Here is a 15,741-nt window from a genome sequence, read left to right as displayed (position 1 = left end):
TAATTAGGTCCCATTTGTTTATTTTTGCTTTTATTTCCATTTCTCTGGGAGGTGGGTCATAGAGGATCCTGCTGTGACTTATGTCAGAGAGTGTTTTGCCTATGTTTTCCTCTAGGAGTTTTATAGTTTCTGGTCTTACGTTTAGATCTTTAATTCATTTTGAGTTTATTTTTGTGTATGGTGTTAGAAAGTGTTCTAGTTTCATTCTTTTACAAGTAGTTGACCAGTTTTCCCAGCACCACTTGTTAAAGAGATTGTCTTTTCTCCATTGTATATTCTTGCCTCCTTTGTCAAAGGACACCTATAAAGTGTTCACAGGTGTGTGGATTTATCTCTGGGCTTTCTATTTTGTTCCATTGATCTATATTTCTGTCTTTGTGCCAGTACCATACTGTCTTAATGACTGGAGCTTTGTAGTATAGTCTGAAGTCAGGCAGGTTGAGTCCTCCAGTTCCATTCTTCTTTCTCAAGATTGCTTTGGCTATTTGAGGTTTTTTATATTTCCACACAAATAGTGAAATTATTTGTTCTAGTTCTCTGAAAAAAACAGTTGGTAGCTTGATAGGGATTGCATTGAATCTACAGATCGCTTTGGGTAGTATACTCATTTTCACTATATTGATTCTTCCAATCCATGCACATGGTGTATTTCTCCATCTATTTGTGTCCTCTTTGATTTGTCATCAGTGTTTTATAGTTTTCTATATATAGGTCTTTTGCTTCTTTAGGTAGCTTTATTCCCAAGTATTTTATTCTTTTCGTTGCAATGGTGAATGGAATTGTTTCCTTAATTTCTCTTTCTGTTTTCTCATTGTTAGTGTATAGGAATGCAAGGGATTCCTGTGTGTTAATTTTATATCCTGCAACTTTACTATATTCATTGATTAGCTCTAGTAATTTTCTGGTGGAGTCTTTAGGGTTTTTTATCTAGAGGATCATGTCATTTGCAAACAGTGAGAGTTTTACTTCTTCTTTTCCAATCTGGATTCCTTTTATTTCTTTTCCTTCTCTAATTGCTGTGGCTAAAACTTCCAAAACTATGTTGAATAGTAGTGGTGGGAGTGGGCACCCTTGTCTTGTTCCTGATTTAAGGGGAAATGCTTTCAATTTTTCACCATTGAGGATAACGTTTGCTGTGGGTTTATCATATATGGCTTTTATTATGTTGAGGTATGTTCCTTCTATTCCTGCTTTCTGGAGGGTTTTTATCATAAATGGATGTTGAGTTTTGTCAAAGGCTTTCTCTGCATCTATTGAGATAATCATATGGTTTTTATCTTTCAATTTGTTAATGCGGTGTATCATATTGATTGATTTGCAAATATTGAAGAATCCTTGCATCCCTGGGATAAAGCCCACTTGGTCATGATGTATGATCTTTTTAATATGTTGTTGGATTCTGTCTCCTAGAATTTTGTTAAGGATTTTTGCATCTATGTTCATCAGTGATATTGGCCTGAGTTTTCTTTTTTGTGGCATCTTTGTCTGGTTTTGGTATTAGGGTGATGGCGGCCTCATAGAAAGAGTTTGGAAGTTTATCTTCCTCTGCAATTTTCTGGAAGAGTTTCAGTAAGGTAGGTGTTAGCTCTTCTCTACACTTTTGGTAGAATTCAGCTGTGAGGCCATCTGGTCCTGGGCTTTTGTTTGCTGGAAGATTTCTGATTACAGTTTTGATTTCCATGCTTGTGATGGGTCTGTTAAGATTTTATATTTCTTCTTGGTTCAGTTTCAGAAAGTTATACTTTTCTAAGAATTTGTCCATTTCTTCCAAGTTGTCCATTTTATTGGCATATAGTTGCTGATAGTAGTCTCTTATGATCCTTTGTATTTCTGTGTTGTCTGTTGTGACTTCATTTTCATTTCTAATTTTGTTGATTTGACTCTTCTCCCTTTTTTCCTTGATGAGTCTGGCTAATGGTTTGTCTGTTTTATTTATCTTCTCTAAAAACCAGCTTTTAGCTTTGCTGATTTTTGCTATGGTCTCCTTTGCTTCTTTTTCATTTATTTCTGACCTAATTCTTCTGATTTCTTTCCTTCTACTAACCGTGCAATGCTTAATTTCTTCTTTTTCTGGTTGCTTTAGGTGTAGAGTTAGGTTATTTATTTGATTTTTTTCTTGTTTCTTGAGGTAAGCTTGTATTGCTATGAACCTTCCCCTTAGCACTGCTTTTACTGAATCTCACAGATTTTGGGTTGTTGTGTTTTCATTTTCATTTGTTTCTATGCATATTTTTATTTCTTTCTTGATTTCTTCTGTGATTTGTTGGTTATTCAGAAGCGTGTTGTTTAGCCTCCATATGTTTGTATTTTTAACAGTTTTTTTCCTGTAGTTAACATCTAATCTTACTGCACTGTGATCAGAAAAGATGCTTGGAATGATTTCAATTTTTCTGAATTTACCAAGGCTAGATTTATGGCCCAGGATGTGATCTGTCCTGGAAAAGGTTCCATGTGCACTTGAGAAAAAGGTGAAATTCGTTGTTTTGGGGTGAAATGTCCTATAGATATCAATTAGGTCTAACTGGTCCATTGTATCATTTAAAGTTTGTATCTCCTTGCTAATCTTCTGTTTAGTTGATCTATCCATAGGTGTGAGAGTGGTATTAAAGTCTCCAACTATTTTGCGTTACTGTTAATTTCCCCTTTCATACTTGTTAGCATTTGCCTTACATATTGCAGTACTCCTGTGTTGGGTGTATATATATTTATAATTGTTATATTTTCTTCTTGGATTGATCCTTTGATCATTATGTTTCAGTTATTTTCTGAATAAGGCTCAAGGTCAGCCTCAAACTGTGGCCAATAGGAAATAGAGGAAGCTGTTCCTCTGGCAAAGTGTGCTCTGATGTCCATAAAAAAAATAATTCAGGAAGTTTTCTCCCCATGTTCATATGTTGGGCATTGTCCTTCCAGTTTTTCTTGTATGCCTAACAGATATGTCCATATCTTTTTAGTCAAACATACATACATATTATTTCTTTTGCTCTATCATTCATTTATTGGCCAAACATTTGCTAAAAGTTCACTGTATACAGGGCACTGTCCTAAGAATTCTGTCACAGGCAACCAGCTCATCTGCATTGAAAAAGTCAATCAGAACAGAAATCATGGGCAAGATTTTTGATATATCAAAACTTTCTTCACTTTTATTGACTTATGGTCCCAGAAAAATAACTGCTCAAATAATACTCTGTAATTAAATTAATAAGCAAATGGGTATAATTTCTAAAGACCTCAACCCCATTAAACAAATAGGTTAATCTGGAGAGGTATTGTGTCAGGTATTGTGGTAGACACTGGGGATATAAAGATAATAGTTACTTATCCTTAAGGAGCTCCCATTCTATGAGGGTGGAAAGCAAGATAAATATATACATTAATCCAAATATAATAGGCTTATTATCACACAATTAATATTTAAGCAATATGTTACGTAAATGCAGAGGAAGAATGACTAATTCTGCTAGTGCAGAGAAGTCAGGTTTCAGAAGGAGGTAGTATTGATATTTGAACTAGTCCTTGAAAGATAAACAGTAGAATTTTATCAGAAGTAGAAGGAAGAAGCATACTTTATGTAAGAAAAACAGAATGAAGAAAGGCACAGAAGCCTAATTATAACATACTCAGTTAAAAACAATTTCAATATGGATGGAACACTGAAATTAAGAAATTAAACACTAAAATATATAGGGGAGTAGAAGCTGAAGCTGAAGTAAAAAAAATCAGATTTTATCCCATAAGTTTGAGAAGCAGAAAAAGATTTTTAAATGAAAACATAACAGAACCATACTCAATGCAAGTTTTTAAGCATCTCCAGTGTGCCATGCATGGAGCTAGGTTCTGTGGAATAAAAAGATGAATAAAATATGTTCCCTGCTCTCAAGGACCTACTTGAGACAGATAAGTTGGTCAATTCTATGGATGAGGTAGGTAGCAAGGAGAGACTGAATGGAGGGAGGTTAGTAGGAAGACTAGTGCAATAGTGTCAGCTAGATTATATAACAAAAAAGAAAGCATCAGGCAGTGGAAGAGGCATTGGCAAGAAAATAAGATAGAGCTTAGTTCAAATCCTAGATTTGCCAGAATAAATAGATGACTTTGGGAGCAAGTTGCTGAATTTCTTTGTAGTTTCAGTTTCCTTGTAGGTAAAATATCATAATACATATTTTTTCAGAGTTGTTATTAAGACTAGAAGTAATATTCTAAACATGGTGGTGGTTTAGTCGCCAAGTCAGGTCTGACTCTTGTGACCCCACGGACTGTAGCCCACCAGGCTCCTTCGTCCATGGGATTTCCCAGGCCAAAATACTGGAGTGGGTTGCCATTTCCTTCTCCAGGGGACCTTCCTGACCCAGGGATCAATTCTAAACCATACTTAACGCTTACTTCAATAGATGTTAATGATGATTACTAATAAAAGAACACAGATATACCAGATATTTAAGAGATTATAAAAGTAGGACTTAGTGACTGTGGGGAAGGAATGACAGGGAGGACTCACAAGGTTTAGAGTAGGTGATGGAGTCAACCTGGCCTAGGTCTTACCCCTGTCAAGGCTAAATTCACGCTGTAAGAAATGTGGTATTCCTCTACAGAGGATCCATGCTTTATAATTTGTTTTTCCATGAAGTACAATACATTTCAATGTATATTTCCCAACTCAAGTACTATTTATATAACAGTAAGGCAGTCTGCCATCAAATAGGAATTCTGTTAAAGATTTTCAGAAGTTAATTCCAAGTGTTCATTAATCCAACTCAACCTTTATATAAGAATGAATCAGAAAAATATTCTATGCCTTCCTGATTAGTAAAGGACTCTAAGACTAGATGATTAACTTAATACAATAAAGTAATAAGTCCCAGAAAGGCAGGCTAAATGGAGAATATACTCTTAAATGCCTAAGTGGAGAGAAAAGACAATATTTCAGAGGATTACAGTTTAAAAAAAAACTTTATGCATTCTATAACAAGCTAGAATAGAAAGACTTAAAATATTTCGGAAGATTCTTTTCCCAATGAATAAGTGGTGCTGATTCCTATAATAATGTATTTTATGAATTTCTACTACAACATTCATAGGTGTGGAAATTCGTTTTATGCATTATATTTTATTATAGTAGTGTTAGCTAAAATACCACACTGTTCATAGACAGGAAATGACCGAAAATAAACCAGCTTCACTGTACGCATCCAATGTAAGCAAAGAAAACATTACACCACGTACTTTCCCATTTCTGGCAGGGGAAAGAAACCTGTAATATGTCATTTTACTATAGAGCTGTCCCAAGTACAGTGAACAGTGAAATCATTAATGGGATATACCAAAGTTTTACAGAATTTCTTCCCTTTATGTGACTATAATTTCTTCATGGACACTTATTTCCAGGCGTTTAGTTACACACCCATAAGCCAAAGGTCACAGACATTATAACACAAGAATTAGCCACTCTTTTGGCATTATGAAATACTAAAGACCATAAATGGGACTGTTAAAAATGGAAAATCTCATGAAGCATTAAAAAGCAAATTGGAACCCTAAGGAAAAGACTCTGTGGCCCTCTGACTTTCTACCTTCAGATAGAGCCAGGCTTGTATCATTCCTGAAAGATGAAATTTAATTATATTTTTAAAGACTTACAGAGAATGTAGTAATAAAACTTCTAATACTTAAAATGTTTCACTTTGTGCTTTCACATAAAATAGTTGATAGAATTAGCATGTGTTTGAAACCTCTCCCTCCAAGACCCCATTAAGGTAATTAAAAGGTTATAAACTCACAATAACAACAAGTAAAGAGGACAGGGGGGAGACAATCTTTAGCAAGAAGTTTCAGCAAGCTTCTGGAAGCTGGAAGGTGAAGAATTTTGTGTGAGGAAGGACAAAGGGAACCACAGCTTTGAATATGAAGTGGGGACAAGAACAAAAATGTCAGCCAAGATGCCCAAACTTTGGAAAGAAATGAACAGAGATATGATGGAAGATGGGAGACTAACACAGGGAAGGGCATTAATTGAAGATCTGCAAGGACCCTACTACTTCCTTCTTCTACTGCCAATAAAACAGGCAGAAGGACATCGCAGTTGATTTGGAAAAGGAAAGAATATTCAACAAATAACACTGGGGCAACTGGTTATTCCCAGTTGAACAAAGAAATTCAACCCAACCTCAAACTTACAAATCAATTTCAGATGTAATAAAGACTAAAATATGATAGGCCATATTTTAACCTTTAGGCAGACAAAATGGGAGAATATTTTTATAATCTCAGTGTAGTAAAAAAAAAATTTTTTTTTACCCTTAAACACAATTCAAATGGGTAAACGATAGAAGAAAAGACATACATATTGGTATCTTCAAAATACAAATGGTATTTAAAGTCAAACAAATATATGATATTGCTTAGGGGGAAAGCAGAGAGAGAAAAGAAAGCTCAGGACTAAAATCAGAGGAATTCTACCATCTAGAAGTTGAAAGGACAGAAGTACTTGAGGATATGAAAAAGACACATAATTCAGGTAAAAAGTAAATACTACTATTTAATAGACAAATAAGAAGTTCAAAGAAACTGAAATGTGGCAAAGGAAGCATGAATCTCTTTGTTAAACAAACAGGCCATCAGAAACCCTAGATAAAAACAAACTCTGTAAGAAAGGCATGACTCAAATACGAAGCAAACTAAACTGTGGCACGGTTTTCAACAAACTTTGAAGCGTAACCTTTGAATCTGATACTAGGACTAGTTTTCTTGAATGGTTTAGGAAGCAGAAAATAAGATATAAGTATACAACTTGACTCTCAAGTAAAAAATAGTTACATGATAATTACATAATCACAGACATTTAAACACTTCATCAGTTTTCAATCTTTGAAAGTGAAAGTGCAAGTTGCTCAGTTGTGTCCAACACTTTGCAATCCCATGGACTGTAGCCTGCCAGGCTCCTCTGTCCATGGAACTCTCCAGGCAAGAATACTGGTGTGGGTAGCCATTTCCTTCTCCAGGGGATCTTCCCAACCCAGTGATCGAACCCAGGTCTCCCTCATTGAAGGCAGATTCTTTACCATCTGAGCCACCAAGGAAGCTCAAGAATACAGGAGTGGGTGGCCTAGCCCTTCTCCAGGGGATCTTCCCCACCCAGGAATCAAACTGGGGTCTCCTGCATTGCAGGTAGATTCTTTACTAGTTGAGCTGATCTGTAGAAGCTACCAATTGACAAATGTAATGGTTATAGAACAAATATAAATGATACTGATCTTGAAATATAAAAGTATAGTTCATAGAATACAACAAAATTAGAGTACCAAAGAAGGGAAAAAAGCAGGATAGAGAAGTCTGAAACTCCATCTCTCCATAAAGGCACCATATATGATGGCAAAAACTATCAGATTCAACTTTTTCAGAATTCTGGAATCTAAGAAATATTACATCAGGGGAATGTTTAATGAAGGAAAACAATGTTGATTTTTACAGAATTTAAGACAATTCTGTGGCATTTAAGGTTACCCTGTTCCCATCCCCTACTTCCCAGCTCAGTGGCAGCCTTGAACATGACAGCTCACATTCCTTGTGTGGGTTGTTGGTACCAGAGGAAGCCATACATATCTTAGTATAAAATAATTGTGGTTATATGTTTTGACATGTCCAGTAGCTCGCCAAAGGATCAGCTCAAGGACTTGCCTTTGTTTCCCTACCTCTGAGCTTCCCCATAGCTGAGGTGGCCTCCTAGGTGGCAGTTTTCAAAAGTGTTTAAAGGCAAAAATGTATTTAGCTGCTGCCACACAGGGCAAACAATAGATAGACCAAAGAGACTAAGAAACAAGAGGCTGGGAAAGAAGATATTTAGGGGAAGAAGGACTTTGGGAAGCTTCTGTGTGTTCCAGGGAATCTACAGGGTGACACTTATGTCCACATTTATGCTCAGAAAAGACCTGAGAAGACTCTAAACATCAACTCCAACTGTGGAATGACAAAGATAAACAGAGATTCTTAAAAGCAACAAGAGAGAAATGAATAGTCCTGTATTAATAAAAAGAATCTTCAGTAAGATTAATAGTCAGCTTCTTATCAGAAACCATGGAAGACAGAAGCAGTGGGATGGCATATTGAAAGGGGAAAAAAAAAAACCCAAAAACTGTTAACCAAGAATTCTGTATCCAGCAAAATTATACTTCAAATCTGAGGGAGAAATTAAGACATTTATAGATAAACAAAAATTGTGAGAGTTCACTGCTAGTACACCTAACTCTATTAAAAAAAAAAACACTAAACTAGTCCTTTAGATTGAAATGAGAGGAACCTGGACCATAACTCAAAGTCACACGAAGAAACAAAGAATACTAGAACAGATAATTATACAGATAAATATAGAATCCAGTGTCACTGTATTTTTATTCTTTATTCTTGCATGATTTAATAGACAAATGCATAAAATAGTACCTATGTTGCTGCTGCTAAGTCAATGTCCACACAATGTATAAAGACAAAATTTGGAGCTGTATGAGAGCAAAGTGTTTATAAATTAATACAACTAAATTGGTATTAATGCAAACTAAATTGTTAAATATTAAAATATCAGTTATATTCCTTAGTGAAAGTGTTAGTCACTCAGTTGTGTCCAACTCTTTTGCAACCCCACGAACTATAGCCCACCGGGCTCCTCTGTCCATGACATTTTCCAGGCAAGAAAACTGGAGGGGGAGCCATTCCCTTCTCCAGGGGATCTTCTTGACCCAGGGATCAATCTCATATACATTCAAAGATAGAATGTATAGAAATGGAGAAATGGAGTCAGCAAGATATACTTACAAGAGTGAAAGTGAAAGTTGCTCAGTTGTGTCTTTTTGTGACCCCATGGACTACAAAGTCCATGGAATTCTCGCCAGAATACTGGAGTAGGTAGCTGTTCCCTTCTCCAGGGGATCTTCCCAACCCAGGGGTCGAACCCAGGTTTCCAGCATTGCAGGTGGATTCTTTACCAGCTGAGCCACCAGGGAAACCCACTTAAACAGTAGTCAGCCATAAGAAAACAACAAAATAATGTCAACTGCAGCAACATGGATGGACCAAGAGATTGTCATACTAAGTGAAGTCAGACAGAGACAAATATCATTTGACGTTGCTTATACGTAGAATCTTTTAAAAAGTGGTACAAATTAACTTATTTACAACACAGAAATAGAGTCACAGATGTAGAAAACAAACTTATAATTACCAGGGGGAAAGGAGAGAGGGAGGGAATGAGGGATATATACACGCACCACTACATATAAAATAGGTACCTAATAAGGACCTACCATATAGCACACTCTACTCGATATTCTGTAATGGCCTATATGGGGAAAAAATCTAAAAAAGAGTGGGTATATGTATATGTGTAACTGATTCACTTTGATGTATACCTGAAACTAACACAACATGGTAAATCAACTATACTCCAATTAAAAATTTTAAAAATAAACAAATAATTAAACATAAAAAAGAGGAGCCACATAGGTAAAAGGAAAATCAAGTGACTGTGCTCTCAACAATATTAATGCAAAGATCCTACCAACAATGAGTATCAACTACGTCAATGGGTGTGGCATGTTCAAGCAAAATAAGAACTTGAAGTTCAAAAAGTCAACCTGGATTCTCTGTTTAAGAGCCCTTCATGTAGGCATATACAAGGTAAAATAAGCTCTTTAAGAAATATTCCTACCTTTCCAATGTAACAGATTTTACAGGAATCACATAACCACAAGCCAAACTGAAAAAAAAACTACTAGACTACTAGTAGAAGTCTACTAGTCAACAACTACTAGAAGTTGTGATTTTGCATTATAGTCTCTGCTAATAATTTCCTATCTATCTCTAAAGTGTTACTTTTCTGACTTCATAGATAAATGGCATCTGCGTCTCCTTGAATTAAAAGTTTTTAGATCATCAAAATGGGTCGGACCATGATAATGTAATTGTGTCTCCATGGAACTTTGAACTTACAACCGTAGAAATTTTTGCCAGAAACTGTGGATCTCTTTCCTAATAATTCATTACTGCTCCCCACATCCTCTGCATTGAATTCACACATCAATTTTCCCATCTCTTCCAAATTCTTCATTTGCGCTCTTTCCTTAAAAAGCCTCTAGCTTTGTGGAACTCCTAATAAAAGTTCTGAAAATCTTGGGAGCAATTTTAAGTCATAGTAATTTTCACTAGCAGATACTTCTTTCCCTTGGAAACAATTGTTTTTTAGAGGGTCACAAAATTTTTGGAAGAAAGTTGTTTTAAAAGTTTAGAGTATCAGGGAAGTCACATTAATAGTCTGGAGTCCACCTATCAGTCTGCCTAATAGTCAGAGTCCAGCAATCAGAGATAGTTTTGCCAGGTAAAAGAATCAATTAATTAACAATGACACTCCTGCAATCACTGCTGCTGCCAACACTAGTGAGATGTGAACAGTGAACATCTCTGTGATAAGGGCATAGGATGCAAGGCTGAGATTGGATGGAGATAACGCTGGTCACCGTTGAATACTCTGGCCCTTGGTTCCACACCTAGTTCTATCAGCAATAACTTCAATGACCACACAATAATAACTTCAACTCATCTTCTCTCCTCTTCTCCTCTCCTTATTGATTTCTACTTTTCTCCAACAACTCATTCCCAGGGCCGCAGTGGCCTCCAAAGTGTTTTTTATGTTATTACTAATATATATTCCATCTCTAAAATCTTCAACTTCAAAAACTTAATTTGACCATAAATTCCCACTAGTTCAGCTCACTACTAACCCTATTACTTTATGTAATTCCCATCTTTAATTTCATTAAGACTTCTAGTCCCAGAAATACTACATTTTCTCCCAATTCATTGGCAAACTTCTACTTTTCAACTATTTAAAAGTAGCCTAGACCATAAGATCTATCATTTCTTTCTTTTGACATTATACTTGAATTTTTAAATTCCTTATCTTTGATCCTTTATTTCCTTATTCTTTCTAAGATATTTAGCTTTTCTACCGATATACCTATAACAAACCTTCAGTGTATTAAAAAACAGAGACATCACTTTGCTGACAAAGGTCCATAAAGTCAAAGCTATAATTTTTCCACTAGTCATGTATGGATGTGAGAGCTGGACCATAAAAAAGCTGAGAGCTGAAGAATTGATGATTTTGAATTGTGGTGCTGAAGGAGACTCTTGAGAGTCCCTTGGACAGTAAGGAGATCAAACCAGTCAATCCTAAAGGAAATCAAACCTGAATATTCACTGTAAGGACTGATGCTGAAGCTCCAATACTCTGGCCATGTGATGCGAAGATCCAACTCATTGGAAAAGACCCTGATGCTAGAAAAGATTGAGGGCAGGAGAAGAAGGGGGTGACAGAGGATGAGATGGCTGGATGGCATAACTGACTCAATGGACATGAGTCTGAGCAAACTCCAGGAGATAGTGAAGCACAGGGAAGCCTGGCTTGCTGCAGTCCATGGGGTTGCAAAGACAAGACTTAGTGACTGAACAACAACAACTGATATATCTTGTCACTCTGTACTCCTGGAATACTCGCTCAACAATTCAGACCAGCTGCTACAATTTCATGGGTCTATAACTTCCTTTAGTTCCTCAGAATTTTCCTTCAACATCTCAACACCTCCCCAGTTAGCTCCCTAGTATACTTGAAAAATGTAGAGATATACCATGATTTTTAAAGTGATGATTTATTATCTTACAAATGTTAATCCTATTGAAATAAACAACTTAAATGCCATTTGAAAAAGACTCTTAACTTTCCATTTAGATTAAATGATTTTAAAGCTCATATGTAAGAACAAGTGTGTGAGAACTGAAACTTTGAAAAGAATAGTGAAAGCATATTTCCCTTACTAGATATTAAAACTATAAAACGACAATAATCAAAATAGTGTGGTATTGGCATTAAAACAGATAAGTAGGTTAGTGCAATGGAATAGAAAGTTCAGAAATATATCCAGTATTTATGGGAACTTAATATAAGATGAAAATGACATTCCCATTACAAAAGAGAATAATTTAATTGAGGAATGCTATTAGAAAACTGACTAGTCAATTGGAATAAAATCAAGTTAGGCTCTTACCTAACACCATGTATAAAAATAAATTTGATGTATTAAAGAAGGAATTTTAAAACCTTATTAAAATTTTAGAATAAAATTTATAAGGTCATTTGGATAAACTTGGAACTAGGAACCCTTCTTAAGGAAGACAGGAAAAATATTTTTAAAGAAAAGATAAACCAGATAGAACTAATGGGTAGCATTTCATAAATCTAAAGCCCAATGAGATAAAGTTTTAATTTTATAAAGTATAGTTATATACAAGTAGAATTATTTTGACATTTAAATAATATTAAACAAAGTTTCAGGGCAATATAAGTGATATATCCATTATATAAGTTATCACTTAATTAAAATGTTAATTCTTGTTTCCTTATTTTTCTAGCTGAAAGATCTGAGAAACTCTACATGTGGATACCCAAGTGAGGTAAAGGAGGTATGCTGGTCAATATAAATTAATCTTATAACTAAAACTGCTAAAGTATATTTGTCATTAAAATATATGTCAAACTCTAACTACAGGAAATTTCCAAAATATTATTCTAAGTCCTTTTAAATGACTTGTTGATTACACTCTTCATAAATGGAAAGCTGAAAGAATACTGGCTGAAAAGCTAAAATAAAAGCTATATTATATTTAGTTTGAAATGTGTTTCAGAATTTGGTTAGGCCATTAGATAACTGTGCATCAAATGAAACAAAACTGAAGTGCATTCTATCTTTGAGTTTTAGCTTTTCTTTTTAAATCATATATATATATATATATATATATATATATATATATATATATACACACACACATTTTTAAATGATAAACAAACTATGAAGTTATGTATGCTTTATATTCCTCTCATTGACTTGATTCTAGTATGCCTTTATGAGCAGAAGTGAAATATGTTAAGCCTAGATAGTGTCCTCAGATTTGTTCATAAACCAAGGGATATGTGTTATATGATTTGTATGTCATAGAAGGAAAAGGCTGTGAGCCACTGGAAAAGACAGATACTATAGACTGCAACTGGAGTAACTACTTATGTTTTATGCCAAATTGCTTAACACTGATAGTTAAGGAGTAAGGATTTGTGCTAGCTACTGGGGAAACAACAAAGGTTAACACAACCAGGATTTTACATTCTAGTGGGGAAGACAGATACAAAACAACTATTTATGTTGTTGTTCAGTTGCTAAGTTGTGTCCGACCGTGAGACCCCATGGACTATATAGCACGACGGGCCCCTGCGTCCTTCACTGTCTCCCGGAGTTTGTTCAAATTCATGTCCGTTGAGTCGGTGATGCCATCCAGCCAATCTCATTCTCTGCTGCCCTCTTCTCCTTTTTTCCAACTACCCAGTGGTTAATTATGCTCATAAGTGCTAACAAGGGGAAGTGCAGAGTACTGGGAGAAAAACAGGTATCTGATCTAGCCTATTGTCTGGGAAGTCATTAGGAAAGACTTTTCAGGGGAAGTGAGGGTTGAAGTCAAGACCTCCAGGCTGAAATGCAGTTAGCCAGGGCAGGGCGAAGGAAGCAGGGCAGGGGAGAATAGATCTCTTTGTAGAAGAAGGGTTCTAAGGTAGGAAGTAAACAAATTGGCAATCACTGAGCCTGCAGCACAAGAACAGAATGGCTGATACTATGGGACAAGATAGGTAAGGTGGGTAGATGGCCTTACAGGCTATAGTTAAGTAATCTAGATTTATTCCTAAGAAAAACAAGAAACTACTAAAGGTTTCTTAAATTAGGGGCAAGCTTATATTTTCAATATTTCCACCTTAACTTTTAAAACCTATTGCTAATTTCAGTAGGTTTTCTTAAGAAAACTATTTTAAAATAGTTAAATGTAAAATATTTCCCCATTTCTGCTCCAAATTCATTTCTCCAAAGATACTAATATCCGGAAAGAATACCACTGCATACCCCGCTTCCTCTGGAAATGTAGAGACGGTGCTTCCATCGTTCTGACAGTGGTCCTGAGAGTCAGAATCTCTTCTATCTTGATTTATAGCGATACTGGTTATTCGATGTTGTTGCAAGTCCCAATTTCGAGCTACATTGTTAATTGTTAACCTTTTCTTCTCCTATGAAAAAGTTCATTGTGACAAGAATTACATAATGCAATTTTTGTAGCAGGAGAATCCAAGGAGCATATTGTACTACTTATCACATCTTTAAGAGGAGTCAATTACTTAAAGCAGCTACCAAATAGGTATTCTAAAACATGGTATAAGCAACCTTTGTTCAACCTATGCATTCAAACATCTCAAAAATGCTCTATCATTCTTAAAAAAGTATATACAAATAACAATTACTCCCGTTGGACATAAGAAAATTCACTATTTGCAAGTTTAACTTGACGGAAATTGATATACTCAAATGTTATGGTGGCATGTGTGCTAAGTCGCTTTAGTCATGTCCCACTCCCTGCAACCCATGAATTGTAGCCTTCCAGGCTCCTCTGTCCGTGGACTGTCCAAGAAAGAATACTGGAGTGGGTTTCCATTTCCTCCTCCAGGGGACTCAAGTGTTATGTGAAGTTTAAATTATGTCTTTGTGCTTAAAGATAGTAAGAAAACCTGACAACATTTTAATCTTTTTAACCAATAATTATGGCAAATATGGTGGAATGATCTCGGAGAGAGGGAGAATGGAGAGATTGATCAGCGTTTTAAGCTTCATAGCATAAATTACAATGTCTGAAAATTAACAAACATATATTGACTATTAAAAGAAATTGTACTAGGTTGAAACATTTCTAGATAACTAGTAGCATCTTAGATTATCCATTATCAAACCTCGTAACTCAGATGGTAAAGAATCTACCCGCAATGCAGGAGACCCGAGTTCAACCCCTGGGAAGGGAGGATCCCCTGGAGGAGGAAAAGGCAACCCACTCCAGTATTCTTGCCTGGAGAATCCCATGGACTGAGGATCCTGGTAGGTTATAGTCCATTCGGCCACAAAGAGTCGGATATGACTGAGCGACTAACACAGCTTCTAAGTGGTATGTTGATTAAATCAGAGTCCTGAAAATAGACACCTCCCCTTTTATCTTTACTCAGAGAACAACCATCTAGTGAAAAGTCATGGTGTGATACTGCCCCTCTTCACCTGCTCCCTTTGGAACCAGTGAAAGCTGTCGGGGAGATTCTCTGCCCATTCCCCCAGTGCATCCGCACATGTAGAATACTTCTGTTTACATCCACTTCTTAGCCTGTCTAAAATTTTAGGCATAGAAATGGCACTGAATAGGAATGAAAACTGGTGACAAAGCTTAATTAAAACTAAACATTTTAAAAGTTCTATTTCTGCGTTTAAAAATGTCTTTAACATGGGTTCTTTTTTCTATTGCTTGGTATTTGAAATTTGTTTATATAATTAAATGGGTTCCACTTAGTATGTGTATACTTCTGAGACTTCTTGACATTTTATGTATGTCCTTATCTAAAGCAAGTAGGCATTTGACATTCTACTATAAATTTTCCCCCAAATCTATGATAAGAAGGCATCTTATCTTAAAGGATTCAATTTCAATTATTTGCAGATGACTTGGGACAACCCAATTCTTAATCTACACAATACCATTATTTTCACTCAGTGCCAAGGCTATTTTGAAAGAGGCAGGGGCAGGGAGTTAATGGCAGATGGCTATCATGCTGACACCATGCATGTGGCT

The 15,741-nt window shown here is 35.8% G+C and overlaps 1 protein-coding gene across 4 annotated transcripts in view; it reads right to left on the bottom strand.

Moving 5' to 3' along the window:
- The window catches only part of LRRC49 (leucine rich repeat containing 49), a 154,863-nt gene that overhangs the window by 27,796 nt on the left and 111,326 nt on the right, over positions 1-15,741 (bottom strand). For all 4 annotated transcript variants that reach the window (XM_042252119.2, XM_012180868.5, XM_015096846.4 and 1 more), the window contains one exon: positions 13,986-14,146. In XM_042252119.2, coding sequence (XP_042108053.1) covers positions 13,986-14,146 — 161 coding nt within the window. The remainder of the gene's footprint in view (positions 1-13,985; positions 14,147-15,741) is intronic.

Source organism: Ovis aries, chromosome 7 (assembly GCF_016772045.2).
Source record: "Ovis aries strain OAR_USU_Benz2616 breed Rambouillet chromosome 7, ARS-UI_Ramb_v3.0, whole genome shotgun sequence".
Lineage (NCBI taxonomy): Eukaryota > Metazoa > Chordata > Mammalia > Artiodactyla > Bovidae > Ovis > Ovis aries.
The sequence above is the reverse complement of the archived record's forward strand: the minus strand, read 5'-3'. Positions and strand labels throughout refer to the sequence as shown.